Source organism: Coregonus clupeaformis, chromosome 24, assembly GCF_020615455.1.
Source record: "Coregonus clupeaformis isolate EN_2021a chromosome 24, ASM2061545v1, whole genome shotgun sequence".
Taxonomy (NCBI): Eukaryota; Metazoa; Chordata; class Actinopteri; order Salmoniformes; family Salmonidae; genus Coregonus; species Coregonus clupeaformis.
In genome coordinates this window covers 61479835-61491520 of record NC_059215.1, presented here as the reverse complement: position 1 = coordinate 61491520, position 11686 = coordinate 61479835, and the positions used below count along the sequence as shown (strand labels likewise).

Genomic DNA, 11686 nt, shown 5'->3' with positions numbered 1-11686 from the left:
ACTTTCCTTAATGAAAAATACAGACAGATTATGTTACATCTAGAGGGCTGTATAAGGAAGGGTTTTGTTTTGGTCTTCAGTTTATGCAACGTGACCATCGGGTCAACCCCCCCCAGTCATTATATATTGCGTCACATCATAGCGACACACTCCGGTGCCAGGGACAGAGTCGATTTAAACAGTAAAAACATTCAGGTACAGTGTGGTACTTTTACGCCCTTTTCGGTGTTTCTTGTTTCACAAAACCTACACAAATTATGTCTGTATTTCTAAATGACATGTTACAGTCAAACAAAAGAGAGCGCCAAGTGTTATAAAAAAGTGTTATTTACTAAGGAAGTCCATAGGTTGCCAGTGGCAGGTTGTTAGCTTAGCATAAGTTAGCACAATGTGGACTCACGCACCTGCAAACCCAAACAGTTTGCTAGTTATTGCTTGGTGGTATTTGTGTTCTACACCACGGTCAATAATCCCTACATCAATCAATACTTGATAGTAACCTGTTGACACTTTCGTCACATTTTTCTTGCTGAGTTGAATGTCACTGTTGGATTTGTTACTCAGCTAATAAGCTAACCCACAGCTAGCTCGTGTCAAAGCGAACTACGCTAGCTAGCCTAGCATACCAAAGGTTACTGTGACTAACGTGATAGCTATGCTAAATAAATTTAGCAATGTGGCTAGCTAGCTACATCCATTAGCTTTAGCGTAGTCGATAAATGGCGCAATGTTTTACTTTCAGAATAGGTAACCAGGTAGGTAAAGTCTCATTAAATTGTGTGGAGGTTATTAGCTAACACTAATTGTCTAGCTAGTGCCTGCTAATAATTTAATATCAAAACTAGCCAACGTTATGTACTTGTTTTATTGCCACCACTGTGTGGCAAATTTACTTATTTGGGTGTCTAATATTGATTGAACTATAACGTACGAGTGTTACTGCAATAGCGGTGTTTAGGCTACATCGTTTTAACGTGGTCCTTCACTTGTGTTCAGTCGGATAATTATGTTCACTTCGGTGTCCGGGTTATCTAAATCAAGGGAATTGAGGGGTTCCTGTGCTGACTCATGTGGCGGGTCCTTCTGTTGGTACTGTTAGGTCGAGCACGGTGATAATCTTCAACTATCTTCTTAAAGGATTCTATCCCTTCTTGATTGTTGGGGGAACTGTGGTCCGGTGTTAAATTAATCTATTAATAACTCTAACTACCTCTACTGCCAATGCTACCCTAGTTATTAGAATGATGTGACCTTTGGTCAGATCGGAGTAAAAGGTAAAGGTGAGGACCTACCTTGCCCTGCTAGAGTTGGTGCCTTGCTAAACAGACAGTGTGTGGTTGCTAACTTACTGTCTCATTACCTCAACGTTTACAAATTGTCTTGAAGCTGTTAATATAAGTGACACACCACTGACAAGATCAGTGAATGATCAAGTATGAACAGGTTCTGTTGATGAATTGAATCAATGCTTACTCACATGGTCAGGTGTAGTCAAATAGTCCGGTGGATACACCCCCAGATATTTCACTGAATTGGCTTTTCCTCTTTTGCAGTTTGGGACCAATATCATGGAGGCCACAGGGTTCTGTGGGATGGAGGTGGCGACCCGGGGGCTAGTGGGGGGATCTGGCAGCAGCTCCCCTCCAGATCTGGACAGCCCAGGTTGCCAGGAGCATGTGGGGGTGTTTGAGCTGGTCAGTGGCTCCTGCAGTGAGGAGGTGAGAGGGGAGACTCCAGGGAGAGAGGACTGCCCCCTGGACCCCAACAATGCTGAGCTAGACCCAGGCAGGGGTGGCAAGATCAAGGACCAAAAGGGATTCGGTAGGTTGACACGAGACTCTGTCGTTGCCTTTCTAAAGTGTGTGGTAATATAAGGAATCACTACACTGCATGCTATTATGATTATTTTTGCCAAGTTATTGAGAATGCCCATTCCTCTTCAACCATGGCAAGTGGCTGATCTCATCACTTGTGGTGTTTTGTAACAGGAAAAGAGGTTCTCCTACTGATGCAAGCCCTGACCACTCTAGCCTCCCCAGAGGAGAAGCTGGCCGCTTTGTGCAAGAAGTATGCTGATTCGGTAAGCGCTGGAAGCCGCCACACGTCTATGCTGCTTTAAGTGATTATTTGCATGTAAGAGTAGTTAATAAATTGCTGTGGGCCACTGCTAGTTGATAAGCTAACATGTTCATCCCTGTTTGCTTTTTTAGTTTGTATTCATTAGGGCACGCCGTAGCAAAACTATTTTGCCATTTCTAATTACACCAGTCCAGGTAGTTTTCATCCATTTCGTGCCTAATGAACACTAAACAGGTCTCATTTGAGTCCCTGTTCAAATGGTGTTTAGGGTATTACTACTCCGACGTGTCCTGTGACAGCTTGATTGACTGACTGACTGATTGTTCGATTGATTTTCAGCTGGAGGAGAGCCGCAGTATACAGAAGCAGGTGAAGGTCCTGCAGAAGAAGCAGTCCCAGATGGTCAAGGAGAAGATTCACCTGCAGAGTGAACACAGCAAGGCCATCCTGGCACGCAGCAAGCTGGAGAGCCTCTGTAGGGAACTACAGAGACACAACAAGACCCTCAAGGTAGGTCGTGAGGAGAGTCCGTCACACAGCAAGTCAGTTAGTGGCTACTGTATGCCTATGTACTCATTGAATTAGATATAGAATCATATAGGACCTCTGTGTGTGTGTGTCACATTTTATTCATCACATGCTCCGAACACAACTGGTGTAGACTTTACAGTGAAATACTTGCTTATGAACCTTTCCCAACAATGCAGAGTTAAAAATAGAATCCACAAGTATGGAGCTATATTCCAGGAGCACCAGTCACATTCAGGGTTGGGTTCCATTCAGGTTTCAATTCAGTCAATTCCGGAAGTGAAAACGCCTCCTAGAAAACATTTTTATGAATGAATTAAATTTCAATAGAATTCATGAATTGAAAACAGAATTGACCTCATCCCTGTTACCATTTTTATTTTATTTTATTGAACGCTTGCCGTCTCCCCTGTCAGGATGACAACACGCAGCGGTCCAGGGAGTATGAGGAGCGTCGTAAGGAGGCCACCCTTCACTTCCAGATGACGCTGAACCAGATCGAGGTACAGATGGAGCAACACAACATTCACAACTCCAAGCTGCGCCAGGAGAACATGGAGCTGGCCCAGAAACTCAAGAAGCTCATCAAACAGTACGAGCTCAGGGAGGAGGTAGGCGGTCGAGGCTGTACCTCTTTCTACCCTCTATCTTTGTCTTTCTTTTCGCACGCGCACTCTCTCTCTCTGTTTCCTCCTCCCTCTCTCTATACCCCTTCTGTCTCTTTAGTCAGGTGCCTATGGCAGATGCAGGCCTACAACATGTAGGAGAAATCTGATTGGTACTTTGATTAGAGGATTACTGCATGTTTCAACACTTAGTGGGATTTATTCAGGATTTAGTTTGGAATTGCCCAGATGGATGTTTTTTACTAGGTGTATTTTTCAGCATGTTAAATGCATTTAAGAGCCTCTGGAAATCTGACAGCACATTGACAAGGTGTTCTGCTCTGTCGGTCTGTTCCCAGCACATTGACAAGGTGTTCTGCTCTGTCCTGTCTGTTCCCAGCACATTGACAAGGTGTTCTGCTCTGTCCTGTCTGTTCCCAGCACATTGACATGGTGTTCTGCTCTGTCCTGTCTGTCTGTTCCCAGCACATTGACATGGTGTTCTGCTCTGACCTGTCTGTCGGTCTGTTCCCAGCACATTGACATGGTGTTCTGCTCTGTCCTGTCTGTCGGTCTGTTCCCAGCACATTGACAAGGTGTTCTGCTCTGTCCTGTCTGTTCCCAGCACATTGACAAGGTGTTCTGCTCTGTCCTGTCTGTTCCCAGCACATTGACATGGTGTTCTGCTCTGTCCTGTCTGTCTGTTCCCAGCACATTGACATGGTGTTCTGCTCTGTCCTGTCTGTCGGTCTGTTCCCAGCACATTGACAAGGTGTTCTGCTCTGTCCTGTCTGTTCCCAGCACATTGACATGGTGTTCTGCTCTGACCTGTCTGTCGGTCTGTTCCCAGCACATTGACATGGTGTTCTGCTCTGTCCTGTCTGTCGGTCTGTTCCCAGCACATTGACATGGTGTTCTGCTCTGTCCTGTCTGTCGGTCTGTTCCCAGCACATTGACATGGTGTTCTGCTCTGTCCTGTCTGTCTGTCTGTTTCCAGCACATTGACATGGTGTTCTGCTCTGTCCTGTCTGTCGGTCTGTTCCCAGCACATTGACAAGGTGTTCTGCTCTGTCCTGTCTGTTCCCAGCACATTGACATGGTGTTCTGCTCTGACCTGTCTGTCGGTCTGTTCCCAGCACATTGACATGGTGTTCTGCTCTGTCCTGTCTGTCGGTCTGTTCCCAGCACATTGACATGGTGTTCTGCTCTGACCTGTCTGTCGGTCTGTTCCCAGCACATTGACATGGTGTTCTGCTCTGTCCTGTCTGTCGGTCTGTTCCCAGCACATTGACATGGTGTTCTGCTCTGTCCTGTCTGTTCCCAGCACATTGACATGGTGTTCTGCTCTGACCTGTCTGTCGGTCTGTTCCCAGCACATTGACATGGTGTTCTGCTCTGTCCTGTCTGTCGGTCTGTTCCCAGCACATTGACATGGTGTTCTGCTCTGTCCTGTCTGTCTGTTCCCAGCACATTGACATGGTGTTCTGCTCTGTCCTGTCTGTCGGTCTGTTCCCAGCACATTGACATGGTGTTCTGCTCTGTCCTGTCTGTCTGTTCCCAGCACATTGACATGGTGTTCTGCTCTGACCTGTCTGTCGGTCTGTTCCCAGCACATTGACATGGTGTTCTGCTCTGTCCTGTCTGTCGGTCTGTTCCCAGCACATTGACATGGTGTTCTGCTCTGTCCTGTCTGTCTGTTCCCAGCACATTGACATGGTGTTCTGCTCTGTCCTGTCTGTCGGTCTGTTCCCAGCACATTGACAAGGTGTTCTGCTCTGTCGGTCTGTTCCCAGCACATTGACAAGGTGTTCTGCTCTGTCCTGTCTGTCGGTCTGTTCCCAGCACATTGACATGGTGTTCTGCTCTGACCTGTCTGTCGGTCTGTTCCCAGCACATTGACATGGTGTTCTGCTCTGTCCTGTCTGTCGGTCTGTTCCCAGCACATTGACAAGGTGTTCTGCTCTGTCCTGTCTGTTCCCAGCACATTGACATGGTGTTCTGCTCTGACCTGTCTGTCGGTCTGTTCCCAGCACATTGACATGGTGTTCTGCTCTGTCCTGTCTGTCGGTCTGTTCCCAGCACATTGACATGGTGTTCTGCTCTGTCCTGTCTGTCTGTTCCCAGCACATTGACATGGTGTTCTGCTCTGTCCTGTCTGTCGGTCTGTTCCCAGCACATTGACAAGGTGTTCTGCTCTGACCTGTCTGTCGGTCTGTTCCCAGCACATTGACATGGTGTTCTGCTCTGTCCTGTCTGTCGGTCTGTTCCCAGCACATTGACATGGTGTTCTGCTCTGTCCTGTCTGTCGGTCTGTTCCCAGCACATTGACATGGTGTTCTGCTCTGACCTGTCTGTCGGTCTGTTCCCAGCACATTGACATGGTGTTCTGCTCTGTCCTGTCTGTCGGTCTGTTCCCAGCACATTGACATGGTGTTCTGCTCTGTCCTGTCTGTCTGTCTGTTTCCAGCACATTGACATGGTGTTCTGCTCTGTCCTGTCTGTCGGTCTGTTCCCAGCACATTGACAAGGTGTTCTGCTCTGTCCTGTCTGTTCCCAGCACATTGACATGGTGTTCTGCTCTGACCTGTCTGTCGGTCTGTTCCCAGCACATTGACATGGTGTTCTGCTCTGTCCTGTCTGTCGGTCTGTTCCCAGCACATTGACATGGTGTTCTGCTCTGACCTGTCTGTCGGTCTGTTCCCAGCACATTGACATGGTGTTCTGCTCTGTCCTGTCTGTCGGTCTGTTCCCAGCACATTGACATGGTGTTCTGCTCTGTCCTGTCTGTCTGTCTGTTTCCAGCACATTGACATGGTGTTCTGTCTGTCTGTTCCCAGCACATTGACATGGTGTTCTGCTCTGTCCTGTCTGTCTGTTCCCAGTACATTGACATGGTGTTCTGCTCTGTCCTGTCTGTCTGTTCCCAGCACATTGACAAGGTGTTCAAGCACAAGGAGAAGCAGCAGCAGTTGGTGGATGCCAAGCTCCAGAGGACAGCTGAGCTGATGAGAGAGGTGGAGGGGAAGCAGCAGAGAGAGAGAGACTTTGTGAGTCCCACTGCCATGGGTCATTATTCTGAAGATGTTCTAGATGGCGACAAATAACTGGAGGCCTGTGTTCCATAGGGCACACAACTGAAAACATTTTATAATATAATATACCATTTAGCAGACGCTTTTATCCAAAGCGACTTACAGTCATGTGTGCATACATTTTTACGTATGGGTGGTCCTGGGGATCGAACCCACTACCCTGGCGTTACAAGCGCCATGCTCTACCAATTGAGCTACAGAGGACCAATTGGAACTTAAAATGAGGTCCAGGTGCCTAATGAACACAACCCAGGACAGATTATTTGTTTATCTCTGTAATAACTGGAAGTGAGTGACAGTTAGTAGTCTGTTTGCATTGATTGTATTGGTTGACTGTTTGTCAGAAGTTGTGACCATTTCCGTCTCCTGTTCAGCTCCTGAAAGACGCCACAGAGTCCAGACATGAGTGTGAGCTGATGAAGGAACAGGAGACTCAGCTCAAACAGCAGGTAGCTAGCTGCCTTTTCTTTCCATGTTCTGTGTCAGTCCGTTTATATTGATGGGGACTATGTTAATATGGATCGTGACTGTATGTTATGACTGAAATGTTATGTCCGGAGACACTTGAAACCCCACCTCTTTAAGGAATAACTGGGATAGGATAAAGTAATCCTTCTACCCCCCCTTACCCCACCCCAAAGAAAGAAAAAAAAAACATATTGTAAAGTGGTGATCCCACTGGCTATAAGGTGAATGCACCAATTTGTAAGTCGCTCTGGATAAGAGCGTCTGCTAAATGACGTAAATGTTAAAATGTATCTGTGGTTTTTAGCTCTCTCTGTACATGGACAAGTTTGAGGAGTTTCAGACCACTCTGGCGAAAAGCAACGAGGTGTTCACTACCTTCAGACAGGAGATGGAGAAGGTTTGGAACAAAATATTTAACATAAAACACCCTTGTGTTTCTTTGGTATATAGCTGGAAGGGGTTTAGATCTGTAGACCTTTCTATAGCTGGAAGGATTTAGATCTGTAGACCTCTCTCTATAGCTGGAAGGATTTAGATATGTAGACCTCTCTATAGCTGGAAGGATTTAGATCTGTAGACCTCTCTATAGCTGGAAGGGGTTTAGATCTGTAGACCTCTCTATAGCTGGAAGGATTTAGATCTGTAGACCTCTCTATAGCTGGAAGGATTTAGATCTGTAGACCTCTCTATAGCTGGAAGGATTTAGCTCTGTAGACCTCTCTATAGCTGGAAGGATTTAGATATGTAGACCTCTCTATAGCTGGAAGGATTTAGATCTGTAGACCTCTCTATAGCTGGAAGGATTTAGATCTGTAGACCTCTCTGTAGCTGGAAGGATTTAGATCTGTAGAACTCTCTAGCTGGAAGGATTTAGCTCTGTAGACCTCTCTATAGCTGGAAGGATTTAGATCTGTAGACCTCTCTGTAGCTGGAAGGATTTAGATCTGTAGAACTCTCTAGCTGGAAGGATTTAGATCTGTAGACCTCTCTATAGCTGGAAGGATTTAGATCTGTAAACCTCTCTATAGCGCTGATCTTTCTTCTGTTCTCCAGATGACCAAGAAGATCAAGAAACTGGAGAAGGAGACGACTGTGTGGAGGACCAAGTGGGAGACCAACAACCAGGCTCTGCTACAGATGGCTGAGGAGGTGATGAGAAACCCTTCCATCTTACTTCATCATTTACTAATAATAGCAGAGATTTTTTTATTGTACGGTCAAATTTCACAATGAAGTATCTCAACGAATGATGTCACTTAATGATAGAATGATAGAATATCTGATGTTGAATGTGGTTTACTGTTTGTCCTCTCCAGAAAACATTGCGGGACAAACATTACAAGGGCCTGCATGGGAAGCTGGAGCGCCTGGAGAAACTGTGCCAGGCCTTGCAGATGGAGAGGGACGACCTCACCACCAAACTGGGAGACCTACAGTCAACAACCACGGAGGAGGAGGAGGGGCCTCCAGACCCCCAGCCCAACCAGGAGTCTACCCAGGATGAGCTCTCTCCGCCTGGGAGGGGGGAAGAGACACAGCCCCCTACTACCCCTGAACTGGAGCCAGAGACCTCCACAACAGAGCAACTTGACAACTGAGCCACTAACCACCTCTGGCTTTTTGGGGGGTATATTTGAATACAGTAGATCTTTTTTTGTGTGATAGAAAGTTATAATTAAGATTAAAATGACTGCATTATTAACGATGAATATAGTACTTTTTGCCCTGACTACATTGTAACAGTGGGCTTTGTGGTGAGCACTTAGCTCCCCCCTTTTTCTACCACATTTGTATTTTCTTAGACGATTGTCTTCAGTCACAGGGTTGTTCAGCAGCTTTCCTGTGGTCAGTCACAGGGTTGTTCAGCAGCTTTCCCATGGTCAGTCACAGGGTTGTTCAGCAGCTTTCCCATGGTCAGTCACAGGGTTGTTCAGCAGCTTTCCCATGGTCAGTCACAGGGTTGTTCATCAGCTTTCCCATGGTCAGTCACAGGGCCGTCTCTCCATTTCCTTTACAGTCTGACGCCGTCTCTTGGCAGCTTTCTTCCATTTAAAAATCGATCTTTTGGAGCTGTGGCATTGTAGTCAGATTCAATCAATTTTTTGGAACTGATATTGTAGTCTGATTTAAATCCTGTCATATACATATTGTTGAAGATATTGCTATATTGACGGAGCCTTGTTGCATCGTCGTGACTAACTGAATCTTGTCTCTGTCTAGGAACAGAAATAGCAGGGCATTGCACAGTAGAATAGTCACAAACGTACAACGTTTATCTCAGAGCAGGGTCCATAGAAATATAATTACTAGAACGGGAGTGCCCATTTCAAGTCAACGTAAAAAATTTGGTTGACTTGTATTTCTATGGATGGGCCATATCAGTCCTTGGGTTGTCATGATTGGGTCTATTGGTTTTCTAATTCCTCAGAACTGGTGTACAGTTTCAGTCCAGTCTCCTTGACTTAATGAGGTTTACTGTAAAGTTGAAACCCTGTAAACACACTTTGAAGCACTGGGGAACATCCTTGTCCTTTTAACATAGGAGACTGAGTCTGAAGGGTTAAATATGTTCTGCTTTGACCAGGCTGCTATCCAGTCAACACACAGCACAGTCAGTCATTGTTGGTCTGTGAGAGACAGTTTCACTGGTTGACAGTTTCTGCAGGAGGACCCCTTGTTCAGATGCTGCTGCAGCTACAGGCTTTCCTGGTTTGTAATTCCAGTAGCCTGGTCCCAGATCTGTTTCTGCTGTCTGGTCCAACTTGACCATAGGAGTTGGAAAACAGCACAACAGGGCCAAACTGTTCTCCAGCTCTCCTTAAAACCACTAATTCCATCTGATGGGGGGCATTCGGTTCAATTTACCCAATGGTTAAGGGCTCACTGGGTCGTTTACCCAATGGTTAAGGGCTCACTGGGTCGTTTACCCAATGGTTAAGGGCTCACTGGGTCGTTTACCCAATGGTTAAGGGCTCACTGGGTCGTTTACCCAATGGTTAAGGGCTCACTGGGTCGTTTACCCAATGGTTAAGGGCTCACTGGGTCGTTTACCCAATGGTTAAGGGCTCACTGGGTCGTTTACCCAATGGTTAAGGGCTCACTGGGTCGTTTTCCCAATGGTTAAGGGCTCACTATGTAATTTTACTTCTGTGTGTAATCATTTGGTTGAAGAAGTCAGTGGGGCACTTTACTGCAGATGCTGTGGGCTTTCAGGAACTGGAACAGCTTGGTAATGTAGGGTTATGTGCCAGACCAGTGAACATGCATTTATATGGGACGTAATCTGTTTCTTGGTCTCCAAATCAGCTTCTTTCTATTCCTTATGCCGGTGCTTTGTTGAGACACAAAATATTGGCAACATTTTGTTTTATTTCTGGAAGCAAAACATTTTTTAGTTGGATTTATAAGGTGCCTTGTCATCTTAGATGTTATACTGGAAAAACAGGCAATTTAAAAACATTTTTTTACCAACACTCTGTACTGAATACCTATGAATGGAACGTATGTCATTCAAGCATTACAACTCAATGCTAACCTTCAATAAGAGCTATTAGGGATACTTGCCGACAATGTGAAATGTGTGGAGTACTATGAATGTAGTTAATGTACCCGAATGTCACCCATGTTGCTAGTCTCTTGTAATGAGAATGATGATGGTTTTGGGCCCCAGGTCAGAGTTGTGTTCATTAGGCATCAAGACAAGAATTGAAACTGGATTCAATAACTAATACCTGTTCCAATAAGAAACACTGTTTCCAGCTGTGAAATATTGAAAACGTTATCTGATGCGTGTCCTAATGAACACTACCCAGGTTCCCCTAATGGCCTGATCACCCTGTCATCTACCTAGAAACCTCAAACACTGATATCACCAGCTCAGACTTTTAGATTGTCTGTCTTGTTTTCTCGTCAACTTGGTATTTGTCGTAAGGATGTCGTTCAGAGCACAGCCCCTGAAGTTCTTCTAAACGTTCACGGCTTTGCAGGAAAGTGTTAAGATGGGTCCAAGCCACAGTTTGGGGGGTGGGGGATACAATCTCAATGTTACAGTATCTTAAACCCCCTCTAAAGTCTTTAATCAAGTTCAATACTTTACTGGGTAATCTATTGATTTGATGGGTTCATGTAAAGATGACACTATAGACCAGGCCAGTTGGTCTACTTGCATTTTGGATGTAGCCTAAAGCCATCTGCTTGGGCTATTATGCCAACTCATTGTCATGTTAATGTCTGGCTTGACAATGACAGCAATGAAGTAGACTGGCACTCAGGCTATTGTGGATCTCCTTTACCATCGGTTGTGATGTCTGCCACAGTTAAACTCAGGTTATGCAAGACGTCTACCTCTGCAGGTGAGAAGAACTGTGAAAGCGGAGCGAGTTGAATGTTCAGAAAGCTTTATGAGCCCACATTCCCCTTTACGAGATTGTAAAATGTTCTAGTCCAGTCTCTTGCTTTTCAATAAAAAACCATTTTGTAGAATTTTCTACACTTGTGGTTGTAGTTTTAATTTTCCTAGTTTGCAATATGTTTAAATTGTTCTGTTATGAAGGATATGTGTTAACTTCACTTCTAGGCAGTATAGACACCTTGCCTGGCTTCCCAAACTCCTTGCTCTGGCCAAACACTATGCCACGGCCACGTTTTTCTCCAATGAGTCTGGCTTGGAGTACCTCCAATGATTCCTAGAACGCAAACACATTCTAACCGTTCTGATTGGTCCCAGAAACCGATGGGTTGGACCAGTGCCAGAACAAGGATAACGCGATGTTTAGAAAATGTGTCATTGGCTTTGATACTCATGATCCAGTCGCTGACTTTGACATCACCACAAACGACTTCAACGATGGCAGCCTCAGACTGAAGTATGTAGCGAGCAGCGGAATAATTCCGTTGGAGTCAGGCAAATATACA

General features: G+C 45.5%; 1 protein-coding gene across 1 annotated transcript; it reads left to right on the top strand.

Moving 5' to 3' along the window:
• Positions 1-141: 141 nt before the first annotated feature.
• On the top strand, positions 142-11259 carry txlng (taxilin gamma). The gene is made up of 10 exons (XM_041846845.2): positions 142-195; positions 1554-1821; positions 1989-2080; positions 2419-2589; positions 3024-3218; positions 6140-6259; positions 6679-6753; positions 7077-7169; positions 7826-7921; positions 8089-11259. The coding sequence occupies exons 2-10, from the start codon at positions 1569-1571 to the stop codon at positions 8368-8370; spliced, it is 1377 nt and encodes a 458-aa protein (XP_041702779.1). The 5' UTR covers positions 142-195; positions 1554-1568; the 3' UTR covers positions 8371-11259.
• Positions 11260-11686: the final 427 nt, after the last annotated feature.